This window comes from Oncorhynchus masou, unplaced genomic scaffold (genome assembly GCF_036934945.1).
Source record: "Oncorhynchus masou masou isolate Uvic2021 unplaced genomic scaffold, UVic_Omas_1.1 unplaced_scaffold_1069, whole genome shotgun sequence".
Taxonomy (NCBI): domain Eukaryota; kingdom Metazoa; phylum Chordata; class Actinopteri; order Salmoniformes; family Salmonidae; genus Oncorhynchus; species Oncorhynchus masou.
The window spans coordinates 170101-194591 of NW_027000397.1; the positions used below are offsets into that span (position 1 = coordinate 170101).

General features: G+C 42.3%; 1 protein-coding gene across 1 annotated transcript; it reads left to right on the top strand.

The window, feature by feature from the left end:
* Positions 1-15632: 15632 nt before the first annotated feature.
* Positions 15633-19416, top strand: LOC135528986 (erythroblast NAD(P)(+)--arginine ADP-ribosyltransferase-like). The gene is made up of 2 exons (XM_064957951.1): positions 15633-15762; positions 18397-19416. Exons 1-2 carry the CDS (start codon positions 15685-15687, stop codon positions 19138-19140), a joined length of 822 nt encoding a protein of 273 aa, XP_064814023.1. The 5' UTR covers positions 15633-15684; the 3' UTR covers positions 19141-19416.
* Positions 19417-24491: the final 5075 nt, after the last annotated feature.

The following is a 24491-nucleotide window of genomic DNA, read 5'->3' on the forward strand; positions in this document are numbered from 1 at the left end:
ATTCCCACAGCCATTGAAGAGGAGTGGAACAACATTCCCACAGCCATTGAAGAGGAGTGGAACAACATTCCCACAGCCATTGAAGAGGATTGGGACAACATTCCCACAGCCATTGAAGAGGATTGGGACAACATTCCCACAGCCATTGAAGAGGATTGGGACAACATTCCCACAGCCATTGAAGAGGATTGGGACAACATTCCCACAGCCATTGAAGAGGAGTGGGACAACATTCCCACAGCCATTGAAGAGGAGTGGAACAACATTCCCACAGCCATTGAAGAGGATTGGGACAACATTCCCATAGGCCACAATCAACAGCCTGATCAACTCTATGTGAAGGAGATACTGAATGTTATTCTGATCCACGCCACCTACCTTTTGTTTAAGGCATCTATGACCAAAAGATGCCTACTGTATTTGTATTCCCAGTCATCCATAGATTAGTGCCTATTGTATTCATTTAAATTGACTGATTTCCTTATATGAACTGTAACTCAGTAAAATGTTGTGTACATTTTTCAGCAACTATTTAGCAACTCCTTTAATCCTATGTGATTTATAGTACAGTGGATGCACACATCTTTAGTATAGGGTCTGTGAATCAGCGGAATCGAACCCACCACCTTTACATTACTAGGACACATTATCAGCCAAGAGAAACAGGACCTCAGTTCTTAACTGTCAATGTGTTTCACCTTTGCTAGATTTTTTAGCAATAGCAATACTGTATGATGTGGTATAATTAATCAATAAGGTCAAGGGGTGTGGTATATGGCCAATATACCCCGGCTAAGGGCAGTTCTTACACATGACTCAACGTGGAGTGCCTGCATACAGCCCTTGGTGGTGGTATACTGGCCATATATCACAAACCCCTGAGGCACCTTATTGCATTATAAACTGGTTACCAGCATAATTAGAGCAGTAAATATACATGTTTTGTCATACCCGTGGTATACAGTCTGATATGCCACAGCTGTCAGCATATCAGCATTCAGGGCTGGAACCACCCCGTTTATAACACAACCTCAGTTACTGTAACTTTAGTGACAAAGGTCAGAAGTACAACAATGGCACCATTTTATCCAAACACATCAGAATGTTTGCTGAACGTTGCTGGAATGCAGACATCCAACATTCTGTTCTTGAGAGAACATTGACACCCACTTTGAAATCTGTGATTGTTTGTGTGTGTGTGTGCGTGTGCGTGTGTGTGTGTGTGCCAATCTCTCTAGCCTTCCACTGTTTGAACACAGTCACCCACAGGGGCAACTCTTAACATCCACTGTGTGTCCATGTGTGTAATAGTAACTCTACCTGTATGACACGCTAAGCTTGGGCTAAAACCACACAGGTCCATTACAAACACTAATAAAATGTCCCTGTATTGAGGCAGTAACAGTGTGATGGGGACTAATAAAATGTCCCTGTATTGAGGCAGTAACAGGGTGATGGGGACTAATAAAATGCCCCTGTATTGAGGCAGTAACAGGGTGACGTTGGACTAATAAAATGTCCCTGTATTGAGGCAGTAACAGGGTGTTGTTGGGACCTACTTCAGCCTTTTCTCTCCTCTCTCTTGGTAAATAATGAGTGTTGACATTGTGAACGACATTGGTGTTTAACAATGGCAACATTCTCCTGAACAAACACTGTTATTCATGTGACTTTTTTGTGTCTTATGGAGACAAAAGAGTGTGTCCAGTGTGTGTGTGTGTGTGTGTGTGTGTGTGTGTGAGTGTGTGTGTGTGTGTGTATGCCTGCGTGCAATGGGACCTGTATTAATCTGTGTCAACAATATAACTGTTGGATTAGGTTCTAACTATACAGTGACTGGACTCCACCATAAACCACACATAAACCATCAGTCAGTGTCTGGACTCCACCATCAACTACACAGTCAGTGGCTGGACTCCACCATAAACTACACAGTCAGTGTCTGGACTCCACCATAAACTACACAGTCAGTGGCTGGACTCCACCATAAACTACACAGTCAGTGGCTGGACTCCACCATAAACTACACAGTCAGTGTCTGGACTCCACCACCAACTACACAGTCAGTGACTGGACTCCACCATCAACAACACATTCAGAGGCTGGACTCCACCATCAACAACACATTCAGAGGCCCAACCACTAAGGCCACATCCCAATAGTCTCAATCTGCTTCCGTCCTCTTCCTGTCCCCTTTCCTTATCTCCTATCACAGATCAGAAAAACCTCACCATATGAATGCAATAAGATGGAACTCTATCAACCTACCAGGCCTCTCACATCTCAGTCATAACAAAGGAATGGAATTCTGTCAACCTACCGGGTCTCTCACATCTCAGTCATAACAAAGTAAAGGTAACAATCATAACCAGCAGTATTAGAATATTGGAACACTGTCTAAATCATACCCTGGACACTGGCAGGAGAGACCGCTGAAAACGAAACACACACTAATGTACCCAGAGGCCTTCAGTCTTGACACAGTGCAATCTGCACATCAGCCAGCAGAGGGCATTATTTAACTCAACCAGCTAAAGGAATTATTGGCAGACAACCCTTTGACGAGGCCCTGGGTAGGCAACCTTGTTGCTGGTGTGCCGCAGGATTTTGTCCTTGCATTTTGTGTTTGATTATGTACAGGGGATACCTAGTCAGTTGCACAGCTGTGTGTGTGTGTGTGTGTGTGTGTGTGTGTGTGTGTGTGTGTGTGTGTGTGTGTGTGTGTGTGTGTGTGTGTGTGTGTGTGTGTGTGTGTGTGTGTGTGTGTGTGTGTGTGTGTGTGTGTGTGTGTGTGTGTGTACTGAGCTAAGGGGTTCGTGGTTTGAATCAGAATGCTGATTCTGTATCTTAAAAGACAATTAATCTCCATTACAAGTTGACATTGGACCAACATATTTTGACATCTTAGCAAGACACAAGATCCTAACTTTTGCTGTATTTTTTCCTGGCTTGGAATTTGGATGTGATCTCCAAGATGGTAAAATACTATGAGTGAGTGAGTGAGTGAGTGAGTGAGTGAGTGAGTGAGTGAGAGAGAGCTATTTCTATACTAGATGTGTATTTGTTTTAATTTATATATATTTAAACATATAGAAAATGGTCCTCTGTTATTACACATGTTGCCTGTATTTTTCTACCATAATGTCTGAAGGTTCATCTCAGCCTGGTCTCAATTCCCCCAAATCCTTAGACATGTTCCCTAACCCCGTTGATGACAAGTACCAACATCGCGCTGAAACAATGTACAAGAAGGTGCAGGAGGAATATCTTCCAAATGAAAACAGCAATGTAAGGATCTTCAAACAAGCCTGGATGAAGGCAGAAGGATGTGCAATAGATGAAGGATATGCAATAGATGAAGGATGTGCAATAGATGAAGGATGTGCAATAGATGAAGGATGTGCAATAGATGAAGGATGTGCAATAGATGAAGGATGTGCAATTGATGAAGGATGTGCAATAGATGAAGGATGTGCAATGGATGTGAAGGAATGATTCCAAAATGACAGGTCCAAGTACAAACAAAAGACCTGTCACACCACATATCCAACAAAAGACCTGTCACACCACATATCCAACAAAAGACCTGTCACACCACATATCCAACAAAAGACCTGTCACACCACATATCCAACAAAAGACCTGTCACACCACATATCCAACAAAAGACCTGTCACACCACATATCCAACAAAAGACCTGTCACACCACATATCCAACAAAAAACCTGTCACACCACATATCCAACAAAAGACCTGTCACACCACATATCCAACAAAAGACCTGTCACACCACATATCAAACAAAAGACCTGTCACACCACATATCCAACAAAAGACCTGTCACACCACATATCCAACAAAAGACCTGTCACACCACATATCCAACAAAAGATCCAACAAAAGACCTGTCACACCACATATCAAACAAAAGACCTGTCACACCACATATCCAACAAAAGACCTGTCACACCACATATCCAACAAAAGACCTGTCACACCACATATCCAACAAAAGACCTGTCACACCACATATCCAACAAAAGACCTGTCACACCACATATCCAACAAAAGACCTGTCACACCACATATCCAACAAAAGACCTGTCACACCACATATCCAACAAAAGACCTGTCACACCACATATCCAACAAAAGACCTGTCACACCACATATCCAACAAAAGACCTGTCACACCACATATCCAACAAAAGACCTGTCACACCACATATCAAACAAAAGACCTGTCACACCACATATCCAACAAAAGACCTGTCACACCACATATCCAACAAAAGACCTGTCACACCACATATCCAACAAAAGACCTGTCACACCACATATCCAACAAAAGACCTGTCACACCACATATCCAACAAAAGACCTGTCACACCACATATCCAACAAAAGACCTGTCACACCACATATCCAACAAAAGACCTGTCACACCACATATCCAACAAAAGACCTGTCACACCACATATCAAACAAAAGACCTGTCACACCACATATCCAACAAAAGACCTGTCACACCACATATCCAACAAAAGACCTGTCACACCACATATCAAACAAAAGACCTGTCACACCACATATCGAAGAGCGAACATGGAGTTTACCCATGAAGTGAAAAAGGTCATCAGATTTGGTTTCTTTGCCTCCAGCTCTTTCCTAAAGTAATTGCCATATTTTGGAGAGGAGTCCTGCTTTGAGATAAAGACATATTTTGGCGCTTACCTGAAGTCCTACCCAGAGATGGGGAATCATGAAAAGGAGGTGTTAATTCCACCAAATGAAGCGTTGAGAGTAAGAGAGAAAATTATGAAAACCTGTGGTACAATGTTGTGTGTAAACTAAAGAGTATCAAGCCCATCTAGAGTAACCTGAATTTCAACATTTTTAAGAAGCCAATTATTAATTATTAAAATAAATCTTGATCTTGAGTCATTGTCCCGAAATAGAATTGAAATCAAACAGTCCGGCTACTTATCCTTCTTAAAGTAAATGAAGCCAAACAACGTGTCCTCGGTGTCTAAAGCTTTTATTGTAATAAGATAATTGGTTTATTGGTGGATGTTATATAAAGACCTCATCCTGACCAGCAGAAACAGTGATTATTAAGATGTGTATCAACCTGTGTATCAGACCCCATAGGAGACTGTAAGCTTTCTGCAGCTTGTTTCAACATGAATAAAGAAAATCATTGAGCTTGACAGCAGTATGTCTCATCCTTTTAGTTATCACTTTCACTGTGCTACATTTAGACCGTCTGAAGTTACAACATTACATGGGCCACTGATTAATATGTAATACAACATGCCACAAGTTGAATTGTCCAATAAACTGATACAGGAAAGTAAAAACTGGTTTATTTATAAATGGTTATTGCAATGTATTCCTTTGTACAGAAACATCAAACAATAGATTACAAAAAATGATCAAATATTACAAAATACTACCCCTCCAGTCATTTTCTCTCCAATAAGAGGGAAATCAGAAAGGACAATAAAAACTGGGTAGAGGTAGGTAGGTAGGTAGGTAGGTAGGTAGGTAGGTAGGTAGGTAAAGACAGAATGAGAGAGAGAGAGAGAGAGAGAGAGAGAGAGAGAGAGAGAAAGAGAGAGAAAGAGAGAGAGAAAGAAGTCTACAAGTAGAACCTGGATTATTAGGTTTATCCTGTAATACACTAACTTCAATTAGTAAATTCTGGATGTTTCTTCACAAAGTGCCGCGCCCTGATTGAACCACAGACATGTCACCCATCACCAGTTGATTCTCATAGCAGGCGGTGCCCCGCCTCTGCCATCCTTGCTTGGCTCCAAACTTTATACTAGGGGCCTCAAGGTTTGCCGTGGTGCTGTTTTCCTTATTCCCTGATAGGTGATTAATTGATTAGTGGTATATTGGCTATTAGTATCCCAGTCCTGAATCAGTACCTGATTAGAGGGGAAGGATAATGATGAGGTTTAAAGGTCTTTCTGTACTGTTTTGCAAGCAAGCAAGCAAGCACGCATGCACACGCACACACACAGGCAAACACGCACATGCGTGCACACACACACGCACACACACACACACGCACTCACACACATACACACGTTCACACACGCAAATGCACACCTTTTCTCAGTATCAGCAGTGGTGTTGCTTTTGTTAGTCATGTTCACACACAGATCAGCATGAGAAGTGTGAACAAACCATTCTCAGAAGCCATGTGGTGTTTCCTGCCTGTGTGGGTGTGTGAGTGTGTAAGAATGTGACCTCTATTGGTCTGTGCAAACACACATCCCTCCACAGCTACAGTATGTCTGCTGGATTATGTTCCATCTATACAGTGGCTGGACTCCAGCATAAACTTCACATATTCAGCTATTATCCCAATCACTATTTCGAGCGAGAGAGAGGGGGGGGGGGGGGCTGGCATTACATTTCTGTGTTAGATAAGTATTTGTTTTGTTATATATAAATGCTTATATTCCTTCTGTATCTTGTGGCAAAATGAATAAAGAAAATCATTGAGCTTGACAGCAGTATGTCTCATCCTTTTAGTTTTCACTTTCACTGTACTACATTTAGACCGTCTGAAGATACAACATTACATGGGCCACTGATTAAGATGTAATATAACATGATACAAGTTGAATTGTCCAATAAAGTGATACTGGAAGCCAGAGGTGTGGACTTGTGTCACATGACTTGGACTGGAATCAGACTCAAGTCACAAATATGATGACTTGCAACTCGACTTTGACTTTAACACCAATGACTCGTGACTTAGCTCCACAAGCCCAAACGTAAAAAATGATACTATTAAAAAAAGTGTGCAGCGCATCAACTCTTCATGTAACGGATTACAGTTTGACTCGTACAGCAGTCAATAAAGTTTTGCCATCTGAGACAAAGTTGCGCGTGGCAATGCAGAGGAATGTCGGTGGGTGAATTCAGTCGGAGCCCTTGGAGAGATGATACCCAAAATTATTAATTTGCGATATAAAGACTATGCTGTAGTCAACAAAAAACAGATTGCATCTTGCAAAACTTGCGGGAAGAAAATGACAGATGGAGGCGCCACATCTTCCAACTTTGTTTGACATTTGAAGCTGCACAAAGAACGGTAAATCGTGGCTAATATAGTAACGTAACATTAAGTCAATGAGCCTCCACACAGTCAGTCAGTGCGGGAACGTGATCATTGCACCAAGATTGAGCTACAACTGCTAGGCAGTTGGTAGCCTAAATACTGCCTGATGTTACTGCTGTTCCTAAAACCATTGACATAAGTTTGCCTACTGTAACCACACACAGAGAGGGTGTTTGTGTGTTGGGCGAGTTCCGGTTCCGGGTTGGAGCGAGCGGTCGCATCTACACTTCGGTCCGCAGGTAGTATAACTTTTCATTACATTTCATTATAGTACAACGGTTTGATTTGTCTAATCTTAGCAATTTCTTCTTAGCTAGCTACATAGCCTTCTTTGTATCAAAGATAATTGCATAATTATCGTATTTCGTCGTCCTAACGTAGTCTACACTGCTATCTGCCCAGCAGCTAGCTAATGTCCACCGTCTACCGAATACCAGCACTGTAGAAACTATTACACTCAACTGAACGACTTGATTAGTGTAGTGTTAGCTAGCTACATAGTTGTCTTTGCTGTCTTCGTATCCAAGATAATTGTGTAGCTTAGAGTGTGTAGACTTAGAGTGATTATCTTAATTTACCGAGGTTAGCTAGCCAGCTATTTGTCGTCCTTAACGTAGGAGATACTGCTAGCTAGCTAGCCAACAGCTAGCCAACGCCTACCGAATAGAACTTCAACAACCCGGTCAACATTCCGCTTCGCTCCACAGGTAGTATCACATTTTCATTTCACTTCATTACAGTACAACGGTTTGATTTGTTTGATCGTAGCTAGCTAGCTACATAGCCGTCGTCTTTGTTTCAAAGACAATTGTGTATTCTAGAGCGATTTTCTAGGTTAGCTAGCCAGCTATTGTTGTTCTTTTAACGTAACGTAACGTAATCAACACTGCTAGCTAGCCAGCTAGCCCCCGAATAGCAGCACTGTAGAAACTATTACACTCAACGGAACGACTTGATTAGTGTAGTGTCAACAACGCAGCCACTGCCAGCTAGCCTACAAAGTCAACAACGCAGCCACTGCCAGCTAGCCTACTCCAGCAGTACTGTATCATTTCAATCATTTTAGTCAATAAGATTCTTGCTACGTAAGCTTAACTTTCTGAACATTCGAGACTTGTAGTCCACTTGTCATTCCAATCTCCTTTGCATTAGCGTAGCCTCTTCTGTAGCCTGTCAACTATGTGTCTATCTATCCCTGTTCTCTCCTCTCTGCACAGACCATACAAACGCTCCACACCGCGTGGCCGCGGCCACCCTAATCTGGTGGTCCCAGCGCGCACGACCCACGTGGAGTTCCAGGTCTCCAGTAGCCTCTGGAACTGCCGATCTGCGGCCAACAAGGCAGAGTTCATCTCAGCCTATGCCTCCCTCCAGTCCCTCGACTTCTTGGCACTGACGGAAACATGGATCACCACAGATAACACTGCTACTCCTACTGCTCTCTCTTCGTCCGCCCACGTGTTCTCGCACACCCCGAGAGCTTCTGGTCAGCGGGGTGGTGGCACCGGGATCCTCATCTCTCCCAAGTGGTCATTCTCTCTTTCTCCCCTTACCCATCTGTCTATCGCCTCCTTTGAATTCCATGCTGTCACAGTTACCAGCCCTTTCAAGCTTAACATCCTTATCATTTATCGCCCTCCAGGTTCCCTCGGAGAGTTCATCAATGAGCTTGATGCCTTGATAAGCTCCTTTCCTGAGGACGGCTCACCTCTCACTGTCCTGGGCGACTTTAACCTCCCCACGTCTACCTTTGACTCATTCCTCTCTGCCTCCTTCTTTCCACTCCTCTCTCTTTTGACCTCACCCTCTCACCTTCCCCCCTACTCACAAGGCAGGCAATACGCTCGACCTCATATTTACTAGATGCTGTTCTTCCACTAACCTCATTGCAACTCCACTCCAAGTCTCCGACCACTACCTTGTATCCTTTTCCCTCTCGCTCTCATCCAACACTTCCCACACTGCCCCTACTCGGATGGTATCGCGCCGTCCCAACCTTCGCTCTCTCTCCCCGCTACTCTCTCCTCTTCCATCCTATCATCTCTTCCCTCTGCTCAAACCTTCTCCAACCTATCTCCTGATTCTGCCTCCTCAACCCTCCTCTCTTCCCTTTCTGCATCATTTGACTCTCTATGTCCCCTATCCTCCAGGCCGGCTCGGTCCTCCCCTCCCGCTCCGTGGCTCGACGACTCATTGCGAGCTCACAGAACAGGGCTCCGGGCAGCCGAGCGGAAATGGAGGAAAACTCCGCCTCCTGCGGACCTGGCATCCTTTCACTCCCTCCTCTCTACATTTTCCTCCTCTGTCTCTGCTGCTAAAGCCACTTTCTACCACTCTAAATTCCAAGCATCTGCCTCTAACCCTAGGAAGCTCTTTGCCACCTTCTCCTCCCTCCTGAATCCTCCCCCCCCCCCCCCTCCTCCCTCTCTGCAGATGACTTCGTCAACCATTTTGAAAAGAAGGTCGACGACATCCGATCCTCGTTTGCTAAGTCAAACGACACCGCTGGTTCTGCTCACACTGCCCTACCCTGTGCTCTGACCTCTTTCTCCCCTCTCTCTCCAGATGAAATCTCGCTTCTTGTGACGGCCGGCCGCCCAACAACCTGCCCGCTTGACCCTATCCCCTCCTCTCTTCTCCAGACCATTTCCGGAGACCTTCTCCCTTACCTCACCTCGCTCATCAACTCATCCCTGACCGCTGGCTACGTCCCGTCCGTCTTCAAGAGAGCGAGAGTTGCACCCCTTCTGAAAAAACCTACACTCGATCCCTCCGATGTCAACAACTACAGACCAGTATCCCTTCTTTCTTTTCTCTCCAAAACTCTTGAACGTGCCGTCCTTGGCCAGCTCTCCCGCTATCTCTCTCAGAATGACCTTCTTGATCCAAATCAGTCAGGTTTCAAGGCCCACGCTTGGATTGCGTCCTACCTGACAGGTCGCTCCTACCAGGTGGCGTGGCGAGAATCTGTCTCCTCACCACGCGCTCTCACCACTGGTGTCCCCCAGGGCTCTGTTCTAGGCCCTCTCCTATTCTCGCTATACACCAAGTCACTTGGCTCTGTCATAACCTCACATGGTCTCTCCTATCATTGCTATGCAGACGACACACAATTAATCTTCTCCTTTCCCCCTTCTGATGACCAGGTGGCGAATCGCATCTCTGCATGTCTGGCAGACATATCAGTGTGGATGACGGATCACCACCTCAAGCTGAACCTCGGCAAGACGGAGCTGCTCTTCCTCCCGGGGAAGGACTGCCCGTTCCATGATCTCGCCATCACGGTTGACAACTCCATTGTGTCCTCCTCCCAGAGCGCTAAGAACCTTGGCGTGATCCTGGACAACACCCTGTCGTTCTCAACTAACATCAAGGCGGTGGCCCGTTCCTGTAGGTTCATGCTCTACAACATCCGCAGAGTACGACCCTGCCTCACACAGGAAGCGGTGCAGGTCCTAATCCAGGCACTTGTCATCTCCCGTCTGGATTACTGCAACTCTCTGTTGGCTGGGCTCCCTACCTGTGCCATTAAACCCCTACAACTCATCCAGAACGCCGCAGCCCGTCTGGTGTTCAACCTTCCCAAGTTCTCTCACGTCACCCCGCTCCTCCGCTCTCTCCACTGGCTTCCAGTTGAAGCTCGCATCCGCTACAAGACCATGGTGCTTGCCTACGGAGCTGTGAGGGGAACGGCACCGCAGTACCTCCAGGCTCTGATCAGGCCCTACACCCAAACAAGGGCACTGCATTCATCCACCTCTGGCCTGCTCGCCTCCCTACCACTGAGGAAGTACAGTTCCCGCTCAGCCCAGTCAAAACTGTTCGCTGCTCTGGCCCCCAATGGTGGAACAAACTCCCTCACGACGCCAGGACAGCGGAGTCAATCACCACCTTCCGGAGACACCTGAAACCCCACCTCTTTAAGGAATACCTAGGATAGGATAAAGTAATCCTTCCCACCCCCCTTTAAATGACTTAGATGCACTATTGTAAAGTGGCTGTTCCACTGGATGTCATAAGGTGAATTCACCAATTTGTAAGTCGCTCTGGATAAGAGCGTCTGCCAAATGACTTAAATGTAATGTAAATGTACTGTAATGTGTACAAGCCTACATCACCTGATTGCGCACCATAGGAGGGAGGGAGGGTGTCTTTCTCATGGCTACCCATGTATTTCCATGGAAATATTATGTTTATTTGGAAAGCAATAAATATATATATTTTAAAGCACTCTCATGATTTGTGTAAATGTAATATACTAACTATTACTCGTGTTAAAAATATGAAATGGTATTACATTTGGTGAAGAACCCATATGACTTGTTTAAACTCAAAGTTTAGGACTTGCCTCTGACTTGCCTGTCTTGACTTGCGACTTACTTGTCACTTGTAAAACAATGACTTTGTCCCACCTCTGCTGGAACTACCAACTGGTGGGGGGAATATTTACTGTCATTTCTTCCTTTGTGCAGCAACATCAAACAATGGGTTACAACAATTACAACAAATGACTAAATATTACAACATACTCTCCAACCTCCTGGACAATTTGTCTACAATAAGAGGGAATTCAGAAATGGTAATAAAGACTGGGTGTATGTAGGTAGGTAAAGAGAGAGAGAGAAAGTCACCCACTTTCAGCTGATTCTCATAGCAGGCGGTGCCCCGTCTCTGCCATCCTTGATTGGCTCTGAAGTTTATACTTGGGGCCTCAAGGTTTGCCTTATTGTGGTTTTCCTTATTCCCTGATAGTTGATTTATTGATTTGTGGTATATTGGCTATTAGTATTCCAGGCCTGAATCTGTCCCTGATTAGAGGGGAAGGATGATGATGATGATGTTGAAGGGTCTTCGTGTACTGTTATGCATTCACACACACACGCGCGCATGTACACGCACACACCTTTTCTCAGTACCAGCCAGCAGTGGTGTTGCTGTTGTTAGTCATGTTCACACATAGACCAGTATGAGAAGTGTGAACAAACAATTCTCAGAAACCGTGTGGTGTTTCCTGCCTGTGTGTGTGTGTGTGTGTGTGTGTGTGTGTGTGTGTGTGTGTGTGTGTGTGTGTGTGTGTGTGTGTGTGTGTGTGTGTGTGTTAGAATGTGACCTCTACTGATCTGTGCAACCCCACATCCCTCTACAGATATGTCTGCTGGATTAGGTGCCATCTATACAGTTGCTGGACTCCAGCATAAACAACATATTCATCAGCTATGTTAAGGCCACGTCCAAATAGTCTCAATCTGCTCCCTTCCTTTTCTTGTCTCCTTTCCTTGTCTGCGTTCCTTTGTAAACACCACATCATATGAATGTAATATGATGGAACTCTATCAACCTACCAGGTCTCTCACATCTCAGTCATAACAAAGGAAAGGTAACAAACATAACCAGCAGTATTAGAATATTGGGAGACTGTCTAAATCATACCCTGGACACTGGCAATAGAGACCACTGAAAATCAAACACACACTAATGTACCCAGAGGCCTTCAGGACAGTGTTTCCCAAACTCGGTTGTCGGGACCCCAAGGAGAGCACTACACAGCTGTTTCAAATGATCAAACCTTGATGATTAGTTGAATCAACTGTATAGAGCTAGGGAAAAAACCCAAACGTGCACACAGCAGTCAGAAGAGGACAGTATTTAACTCAACCAGCTAAAGGAATGATAGGCAGACAAAGCTTAGTCTAGGCCAGGGGTAAGCAACCCTGTTCCTGGAGTGCTGCAGGGTTTTGTTCCAACTAGGTTCTACACCAGACCAACTGAGCTAATTGATCAGTTAAGTGAATGACAAAATTCAACACACCTGGTCTTCCTGGTTGGTTAAATCCAAAACATGAAGTGCCCGCAGCACTCCAGGATTAGGGTTGTTTACTAGGTGCAGTACTTTCCAAACCTCCTCAGGGATAACCAGACTGGCACACCTGCTTCATTTAGTCAAGGGGTTGATTGTTAGTAGACTGAAACAAGTGTGCTAGTTTAGCGCTAAAAACAAAATGTGACACGTCTGTTGGTCCCTGAGAAGAGGGTTGGGAAACCCTGGACTGGGGACCTCAATCTTCACTTTAGTGCTGCTTTCCATTATTCTGGGTAATTGATTTATTAGTGGTATATTGGCTATTAGTATCCCAGACATGAATCAGTCCCTGCTTAGTGGAGAAGGATGATGATGAGGTTTAAGGGTCTTTCTGTACTGTTACTATGGGAACCTTTTCTCAGTATCAGCAGTGGTGTTGCTGTTAGTCATGTTCACACATAGCTCAGTATTGAAGAGGTATGAACAAACAATTCTCAGAAGCCATGTAGTGTTTCCTGCCTGTGTGGGTGTGTGTATGCCTGCGTGGATTAGATTGTGACCTGTATTAATCTGTGTGAACACACATCCCTCTACACATATAACTGTTGGATTATGTGCTACCTATACAGTGACTGGACTCCACAATCAACTACACAGTCAGTGGCCCGAACACTAAGGCCACATCCCAATAGACTCAATCTGCTTCCTTCCTTTTCTTGCCCCCTTTCTTTCTCATGTCATTTGTAAAACATCACAGATCTGAAAGAACTCACCATATGATCACAATATGATGGAACTCTATCAACCTACCAGGCCTCTTACCTCAGTCATAACAAAGTAAAGGTAACAACCATAACCAGCAGTATTAGAATATTGGGATACTGTCTAAATCATACCCTGGACACTGGCACAATAGACATTTTAATGCTGATTCTGTATCTCAAAAGACAATTTTCCACCAATATATAATATATTTTCACTTCGTGGCAAGATGAAAGATCCAAACCTTTACTGTGATGTATTTTGTCCGGGTGTGGACTCCATGATGGTAAGATACTACACTCTTTTGAGAGAGAGATCTACAAGCGGTACCTGGCTTATCCGGTAATACACTTTCTTCAATTAAGTCAATTCTGGACGTCTCTTTACAATGTGCCCCGTCCTGATTGGCCCACAGGCATGTCACCCATCACCAGCTGATTCTCATAAGTGGTGGGGCCCCGCCCCTGCCGTCCTTGATTGGCTCCGAAGTTTATACTAGGGGCCTCAAGGTTTGACGTCTTACTGTTTTCCTTATTCCCTGATAGTTTATTAATTGGTTGGTTGGTTGATTGATCAACTGAGATGTGTGTGTGTGCAGTCATGCACACACACACACACACACCTTCTCTCAGTGTAAGCCGGTGAAGTTGCTGTTATTAGTCATGTTCATACATTGCTGAGTATTTCTAGAAGTGTGAACAAACAATTCTCAGAAAACGTGGTGTTTCCTGTGTGTGAGTTCAAATGTGTACAAACTCACATCCATCTACAGATATGTCTGCTGGATTAGGTGCTACTGTATCTATATAGTGGCTGGACTCCAACATAAACTTGACAGTTCGCAAACACTAAGGTCGTGTCCCAATAGTCTCAATCTTTTCCATTCCTTTCCTTGTTTCCTTTAATTTGTAACTACCCCAGAACTGAAAGACCTCAACATATGAATGCAATATGATGGAACCCTGTCAACCTACCAGGTCTCTCACATCTCAGTCATAACAAAGGAATGTAAACCCAATCAACCTACCAGGCCTCTCACATCTCAGTCATAACAAAGGAATGTAAACCCAATCAACCTACCAGGCCTCTCACATCTCAGTCATAACAAAGGAATGTAAACCCAATCAACCTACCAGGCCTCTCACATCTCAGTCATAACAAAGGAATGTAAACCCAATCAACCTACCAGGCCTCTCACATCTCAGTCATAACAAAGGAATGTAAACCCAATCAACCTACCAGGCCTCTCACATCTCAGTCATAACAAAGGAAAGGAAACAACCATAACCAGCAGTATTAGAATATTGGGATACTGTATAAATCATACCCTGGACACCGGCAGGAGAGACCACTGAATCCAAACACACACTAATGTACCCAGAGGCCTTCAGTCTAGATATGATGCATTCTGGGCAGAAGATGGCAGTATTTAACTCAACGGAATGATTGGCAGACAAAGCTTAGACTAGGCCAGGGGTAGGAAACCCTGTTCCAGGAGTGCCGGAGGTACTGCAGGATTTTGTACAAACTAGGCACCACACTGTATGTGTGTGAGTATGTGAAGGGAAAGGGGATACCTTGTCAGTTGCACAACTGAATGCATACAACCAAAATGTACCTTCCACATTTTAACCCAACCCTTCTGAATCAGAGATGTGCAGGGGGCTACCTTAATCGACGTCATCGGCAGCCGGGGAGAATGGAAGAGTTTTTCACCTTGCCAGCTATTGGACTCAAACCAGCAACTTTTCGATTACTGGACCAACGCTCTTAACAGCTTGGCTACGCGTGTCTGTGTCTGTGTGTGTGTGCGCGCGCTGTGTAATGGTGTTTGTGGTTTGATGGGTACTTGTGACTGCATGTGCCTATTCCTAGTAAGAGAGGAGGGACTGTGAAAGTAACCTCAAGAGCAGTGGTATAACAAGGCTCTCTGATAGCTGATCTCCAATACATTTTGCCATTGGACCAATATATGTTGACATCATGGCAAGACACAAGATCCTAACCTTTGCTGTGATGTATTTCTTCCAGGCTTGGACTTTGGGTGTGGACTCCAAGATGGTAAGATACTACACTATTTTGAGAGAGAGAGAGAAATATTTGCACATAATGACATTTGAAATTTATATATAATGTTTACTGTTCATTTTTATTGTTTATTTAACTTTTGTTTATTATCTACTTCACTTGCTTTGGCAATGTTAACATATGTTTCCATGCCAATAAAGCCCTTAAAGTGAAAATGAAATTGAATTGAGAGAGAGAGAGGTGTTAAAGTATTTTCTTTTTGTATTCAATTTTTGTAATATATAATTATTTGTTTATTTGATCTATTTCATATATATGTGTGTGTGTACAGTACCAGTCAAAAGTTTGGACACACCTACACATTCAAGAGTTTCTTTATATTTACTATTTTCTACATTGTAGAATAATAGTGAAGACATCAAAACTACGAAATAACACGTATGGAATCATGTAGTAACCAAAAAAGTGTTAAACAAATCAAAATGTATTGGCCACCCTTTGCCTTGATGACAGCTTTGCAAATACTTTGCTCTGCATATAGTTTATCAGTCTGACATTGAATAAACAAGTCATAACTAAGGAGCTTCCTTGCTGGTTTTATTATTAAAAGAAAATGTAAATGAATGATAGAGTGAGGCTTGATGGCTTCAAATGATTGGTTACTCTTTAATTTCACACAGCTTCTTTGGTTACATTCATAGTGCATATTACAGGTGGGGGTTTGCTCAGCAACAAGAGTGAGACATGAGCTCCCCTAAATGAAACAAAGTCCAACTGTGGGGTGGGTCTCTAAATATTTATAATTTGACTGACAGCAAGATATGTCAATCTTACCAGAGAAAGCATTTGAATAAAACAGCACAGTAAGAGCTCTTTCACTGACAGATTGACCAGGTGAATCCAGGTGAAATCTATGGTCTAATATACTGTAGATGTCACATCAATCATTCATTGAAGATCCAAGATGCATCCAACCTCACTGAGCTCGAGCTGTTTTGCAAGGAGGAATGGGAAAACATTTCAGTCTCTCGATGTGCAAAACTGATAGAGACATACCCCAAGCGACTTACAGGGGGCTGAATAATTTTGCACGCCCAATTTTTCAGTTTTTGATTTGTTAAAAAAGTTTGAAATATCCAATAAATGTCGTTCCACTTCATGATTGTGTCCCACTTGTTGTTGATTCTTCACAAAAAATACAGTTTTATATCTTTATGTTTGAAGCCTGAAATGTGGCAAAAGGTCGCAAAGTTCAAGGGGGCCGAATAATTTTGCAAGGCACTGTATATTAGACTTTTTGTCACAGCTCTGGTATTTAAAGCTTTTTGGAGGCCTTGCTCACAATTCATTCTGTGGCAACACAATGACCAAATGATATAATGTACGTGAGGCTCTTGATCATATCTTGACAAAAAGTAGTCTGTGATAAATAGCGCAATGTGTTTCATCTGAGTATTTGTTAGTCAAAAACGAGTTGTATGAGCTCAGGTCAATGAGCCCTACAGGCCATAAATAGCTAAAATAAGTTCAAAACTTGTAATGTTCGCAAGAACTTAAGATCTAACACAACATTAGGTGATAATATACAGTGGGGAGAACAAGTATTTTATACACTGCCGATTTTGCAGGTTTTCCTACTTACAAAGCATGTAGAGGTCTGTAATTTGTTATCATAGGTACACTTCAACTGTGAGAGACGGAATCTAAAACAAAAATCCAGAAAATCACATTGTATGATTTTTAAGTAATTCATTTGCATTTTATTGCATGACATAAGTATTTGATCACCTACCAACCAGTAAGAATTCCGGCTCTCACAGACCTGTTAGTTTTTCTTAAAGAATCCCTGCTGTTCTCCACTCATTACCTGCATTAACTGCACCTGTTTGAACTCGTTAATTAATTAATTACTTAAAAATCATACACTGTGATTTTCTGGATTTTTGTTTTAGATTCCGTCTCTCACAGTTGAAGTGTACCTATGATAAAAATTACAGACCTCTACATGCTTTGTATGTAGGAAAACCTGCAAAATCGGCAGTGTATCAAATACTTGTTCTCCCCACTGTATGTATAATTATGGATGTATAATAAGCTATAATGGGCAGTCATTTTGGACCAGGAACACAGAATTAATTAACAGGAAACGAACACAACAATGCATTCCAGATGACTATCTCATGAAGCTGGTTGAGAGAATGCCAAAATAGTGTATAATGCTGTAATCAAGGCAAAGTGTGGCAAGTTTGAAAAATCTCAAATCTCAAATATATTTTCATTTGTTTAACACTTTTGTTTACTACATGATTCCATATGTGCTATTTCATAGTTTGGATGTCTTCACTACAATTCTACAATGTAGAAAATAGTACAAATACAGAAAAAACCTTGAATGAGTAGGTGTGTCCAAACATTTGACTGGTATTGTGTATAGTATTATAGCTACTACTTTTATTGTGTACCTGTGCTTTTCATAATTGTGTGTATCACTTTGCTTTGGCAATATTTGCCTCATAATTCACGCCATTAAAGCATATTGAATTTGAATTAATTAATTTTAGAAAGAGAGCAGAAAGAGAATGATAATTGAAATTAATTTAAATATTTTCAAAATATTCCTCTGTTTTTACACTCATTGCCTGTTTTTCCCCTCCATTTTCTTTGAAGGTTCATCTCCTCCAGCCTGGTCTCAGTTCCTCCGGAAACTTAGACATGGTCCCTAAATCTGTTGACGACATGTATGAAGGATGCATAAAAAAAATGGGCAAAAAGGTGAAGGAATATCTTCAAATTGAAACCAATACAGGAGGGATCTTCAAACAAGCCTGGACGAAAGCAGAAACATGTGCCTCAAATAAGACCAATTCAGTCAACAATGAACTACCCAAACTTAGTTACAATCACATTAGAGCTATCTGTGCTTACACAGGAGGTCAACCTAAGATATACCAAGTGTTCAACAAAGCTGTCCAGACCAGTAGATATGAGTATACAACCTCCTTCCAGTTCCACTCCCTGCATTTCCTGCTGACTGACGCCATTCGCATCCTGAAACTAAAACAAAATACCTGCCACACCACATACCGGAGAACCAAAATGGAGTTTTCAGGTAAAGTGGGCATTAAAATCAGATTTGGCTTCTTTGCCTCCAGCTCTCTCGACAAGGGAATTAATACATTATTTGGAGACAAGACTTGCTTTGAGATAAAGACATGTTTTGGCGCTGACCTGAAGTCCTTCCCCAAATTGGGGAATCATGAAAAGGAGGTGTTGATTCCACCGTATGAAGTGTTCATTGTTACTGCTGTGCTGAAGAAAGAGAATGATAAAAACCTTTGGTGTGATGTTGTGTACACACTAAAGAGTATCACCAAGCCCCAGAGTAACCTGAATTGCAAACTTTTTAGGTAAACAATTATTAACTAAGAAAATCTCTTGATCTTGAGTCATTGATTTAAATTATATCCAGGGAAAAACATCCAGTCTGCTTATCCTCTTAAAGCCAAACAATGTGTTTTCACTGTCTAAAGATTTTAATGTAGTAAGTTCATTGGTGAATGTTAAATAGAAACCTCATCCTGACCACCAGAAATAGTGATTATTAAGATGTTTGTGTTATAGTGTATCAGACTCCATAGGAGTCTTCTGCAGCTTGTGGCAACATGAATAAAGAAAATCATTGAGCTTAACTGCAGTATGTCTCGTCCTTTTAGTTTTCACTTTCACTGTACTACATTTAGACAAACTGAAGATACAACATTACATGGGCCACTGATTAAGATGTAATATAACATGATACAAGTTGAATTGTCCAATAAAGTGATACTGGAAGCCAGAGGTCTGGAATCGTGTCACATGACTTGGACTGGAATCAGACTCATGTCATGAGTCTGTCATGAGAGAGATGTCATGACCAAACTCTACAAACTCCATCTTCACCTTGCAAGACTCAGAATTACCCCGCCTTCTGGTGAGAAGATTTGGTCTCCTCGGTTTTGGACGCAGAGAAGTTTATCCGGGATTATATGCCAATCCCCCGTACAGGTTAGAGTGCCTTGTCATTGTGTGTTAGGGTCTGCTCATGGACTCGAATCCATGCTATACCATAACAGGTGAAACCATATTAAACGGTCTCAGCAAGGGCTACCGAATATGTAAGACGCGGAGCCGACCAATGGAGGGTGATCAGAGCTCTCATTTAACGTTAATGTCACTTTCATCCCGGCTGTGTTCAGAGCGATGCATATTTGGGAGGCCTTCCAGGTTTGCTCATTGACACTATCGGATGGATATACTTATATTCCCCCTTTATTTTTCAATTCTTACATTATTCTTATTACCATACCATTTATGTATTGCTTGCAGGGGACTTGGGGTGATGGTTGGGAGGGGCAGACACCTGGATAGCAAGTTGATGTTTCTGCCTTTCTGCCTTTGTCATAGCCGTGGGCCGCTCTCCCGACTAGATTCCCACCAGCCCTCTGTGGTGCTGGTGTATGTGTAGGTGTGTGTACATATAATTATTATTTGTACTTTATTATTATTTTCTCTTAGGATTTTAGTATTATGTATGTGTATATTTTAAATTAGTGTAGATTATTATTCTGGGGTATGAATGTTTGTGTATGTAGATGTGTGTGTATATGCATCTATATATATATATATATATATATATAAGTGCGCAATGTGTTTAAGTTGCAACTTATTCTGTTTAGCTTTATTAGATGCTACTTGAACACTTTATTTGCGGGAGCCTCCTCAGTTCATATGTTAGTAGAAGTTGTAAAATGGTGAGAGGTGAACGCAGAGTTGGGATTTTATTTTTGTTTTACCTCTTGTTCGAGGTCGCGCCGTGCTTTTTTTGCATCGGCCAGACAATGTGTTTATTATTTTATTTTTATATTTTTTTTCTCACCTATTTGTGTATGCCTGTTAAAGGTGGGTTGATGGGGGGGTAAACGTTGGGGAAAGTAGGGGAACAGGATGGAGAGTAAAGGTGAATGTCAGGGGGAGGTGTTGGTTGGAAACTGCTCGGGTGTAGGTGCTACATATGCTGATCGTGATGGTTTGGTGCGCTATCTTACCTTTTTATTGAGTTACATGTTACGCAGGCCATCATAGGAACTACAAACGAGAGGGGGGCGGGGCTTACATTCACTTCCTGGAATGTCAAGGGTTTAAACAAGCCAATTAAGAGAGGCAAGGTTCTAGCCCACTTGAAAGCACTCTGGTCTGATATTATATTTTTGTAAGAAACCCATCTGAAAAACAACTCTCATAGCAGACTTAACTGTAGGTGTGTGGGGCAAGTGTGTCACTCTAACTTCTCTGCCAAAACGAGAGACACAGCGATTCTGGTACGAAAAGGAATTCCCTTTCTACGTACAGACCAAAAGATTTTAGCAAAAACTCTGGCTATCAGGCTTAGCACTTTAATTGGCAAATTGGTCCATTCGGATCAGACCGGCTTTATCCCTAACAGAAACTCATTCTTCAATCTCAGGCGCCTCTTCAACATGATGTATTCTCAGAGGTTACCTAACGTGGACCTTGCCGTTATATCTCTTGACGCCCAGAAGGCCTTCGGCCCGCTCAACTTGGTCAATCTATTCAAGGTCCTACAGAAATATAATATTGGAGATGGGTTCAGAAATTGGATCCGGCTTTTATATAGGAACCCCTGTGCTAGAATACTCACTAACCAATCATTGTCGCCCCGATTTAACCTTTACAGAGGGACAAGGAGGGGTTGTGCGCTGTCGTCTATGCTCTTCGCCCTAATTATTGAACCTCTCGCTCAGGCGATCAGATCTCATGAACCAATACACGGCTATAATGCTAAAGATACTCCTCCCACAACTGCTCTACCTATACCAGAACATCCCAGTATTCATACCTAAATTCTTTCATAAACAACTGGACTCAATTATCAATCCATTCATCTGGGATTATAAAACACACAGGAGAGGTAAAAAACACCTCTGTAAATCCAAGATGGAAGGAGGATTGTCTCTCTCAAATGTTATATTTTACTATTGGGCCGCTAACCTCCGCACTGTTGCGTTTTTGCTGGATGACGCTCCTCCCTCATCCAGCTGGCTTAATATGGAGCGGGATGAGTGTCACCCCTTCTCTATTGGCGCTGTGATTTTTGACGCCTGTCAATCTGGAGATGTCACTTTATCGTAACAATCCTATTATACATAGCACAGTCCGAATCGGGAACCAAATTAAAGTCCACTTTGAGCTTAGACCAATGTCATTCATGCTCCCTGTCACCAGGAATCCCTCCTTTGCCCCCTCTAACCTTAATAATACCTTTGAGCGATGGGGAGAGTTGGGGATAAAAACCATATGGGATTTACTGTGTGTGTGTGTGTGTGTGTGTATATATATATATATATATATATATATACATACATACATACACACACACACACACACACACACACACACACAGTGTACATATACATATATGTTCAATATATTTTCCTTTTCCTACCAGCCGTCCCCTAATTGGAGTAAAATGGACAACAACACTGAGGCTTCAGAGTGAGTAGTAGGGAATTATCTAGGGACACTGACAGATCAATAAGGTTGCATTGCCATACTGACTAATACAACTCACAAGCTCTGAATATCAATCTTCAGTCGTTTGGCCGAAGGTTTCATCGTTTGACTCAGGTCTAGTTGGATTGAGGTAAAAATAATAGCTAATGTTTTATTTCTTTTGGACAGTTCTCTCTCTAACGGTACATCAACTAGCGAAAGCTTGCGAAGTTAATTTACCTTTGAAACAGGAACAAAACAAAGGTTACAAAACATTTCCACACAAACAACTGCTGTTAGATAGTAATAATAGCCACTTCATAGCTTATTCATTCACCTCAGTCGAGAGGGGATGAAACATTAACTAATGTTACATGGCAGTTACAATACCATGTAACGCTCAATGAGTGAATGGGTGTGGAGTCAGGCGCAGAGAGCAAAGGATGTGGGAAAAACACGCTTTAATGTCCAAAAACAAAGGAACAAAATAGTTATACCCAACACAGGCGTAACTATAAAACAAAATAGTACCCTTAGGTAAAATACCAGGACAGCGAGAACCCAACAAAACACTAACACCTCTCACAAATACAGAAGAACAAGCCCACACAAACAGAAGCGGCTAAATGAACTTAAATAACCCCACCCTAACAACCAAACAATGAACAGGTGAAACCAATTAGACAAAGCCAAACGAACACGGAACAAAGGATCGGTGGCAGCTAGTAGACCTGCGACGACGACCGCCGAGCGCCACCCGTACAAGAAGGGGAGCCACCTTCGGTAATATTAGTGACATACCAGCTCAGCACTTCAAATGAACATGAGTTTAACTTAACTGAAAAAACCTAAACAGCAGCTACCTTGCCTTCTACATCAGTCAAATAAAGAGTAGCCAGGTTCCATAAAGCTACCTTTTACAACTTGGTGAAAGAACATCACACGTACATATTGCACCATACTCAACTCTCCTGTGCTGGTCCAGCCAGCACAGTCCTACATCCAGTTGGATAAACACTCCAAACAGCCTACCCGACTGCTCAGAGGTGTCCGCATGGTCCTAAAGCACACATGCCGCATTTTGGAGGGGGGGGATGTATCTTGATGTATCTTGATTGTCAAATTATAAATATTTAGAGACCCCCACAGTTTGATGTTGTTGCATGTATGAGCCACCCCCACCCCCTAGTGATTTGCATCCTGCATGTAACCAAAGAATCTGCGTGAAATTAAAGAGTAACAGATTATTTGAAGCCATCAAGCCTCACTCTCATTTACAATTTATTTGAATAATGAAACCAGACAGGAAACTCCCTAGCTATGACTTGTTTATTCAGTGTCTGACTGATCAAATAGAGCAAGGCAACCAGTCTGCAAACACAAGAGAAGAGAACAATAGAAGATAAGAACTGTTAACATAGAAAGTGGTGAGTTCAACTAAAACCAAGTTAGGGAACGTTTAACAACAGCAGTTGATGTTGGTTTTGTTAATGTAGCAACAAATGTACTGACAAAAATAGTAATATTATTATTGATAGAAATATTGACTTATATACCTTTAGAAATGAATCCATTTAGAATTCAGTAAACAAAACAAAAATCCATCCACCTTTTTAGTTTTTGTAGTTTTTATCAATTTAAAATATAGTGTTGCCAGTTGGACTGATATTTTGTACCTTGACTTGGGGACACCAGCCGACAACATCCGGTGAAATTGGAGGGCGCGCAATTCAAATAAATAATTGAAATTTTAAACATTCATGAACATACAAGTGTCTTACATCATTTAAAAGCTTCAATTCTTGTTAATCTAACCGCATTGGGTCGCAGCTACAACATGATTGGTCGTTTTGTTAGATTTCAGTCATCCACTCTTTCAACATTCAGACAAAGGAGTACAAAAAAATAATGCTAAACTTCATCCAAACAAGTCAAACTACGTTTCTAACCAATCCTCAGCTATCCTAAAATGTAAATAAACTATAATATTTCATACGAAAAGAAGTATGTTCAATGGAAAAGTAAAATTAGTAAACAAAAACTCTAATTTCTTGCTAGTTTTTGAAGAAAACTGTTGACTTCTAGTGGAAGGAATTGCAATCTGGGATGTGGAATTGCATAGTTTCCATTATAAGAGCCTGGGACCGGTTGGTTTTTCTTTGGAATTGCATAGTTTCCATTATAAGAGCCTGGGACCGGTTGGTTTTTCTTTG

Bases quoted from the DNA above. Each gene is read 5' to 3' on its own strand.
- LOC135528986 (XM_064957951.1), top strand. From the start codon at position 15,685: ATGGCAAGACACAAGATCCTAACCTTTGCTGTGATGTATTTCTTCCAG. The intron at 15,763-18,396 runs GTAAGATACTAC...TTTTCTTTGAAG, and splicing joins TGGGTGTGGACTCCAAGATG to GTTCATCTCCTCCAGCCTGG.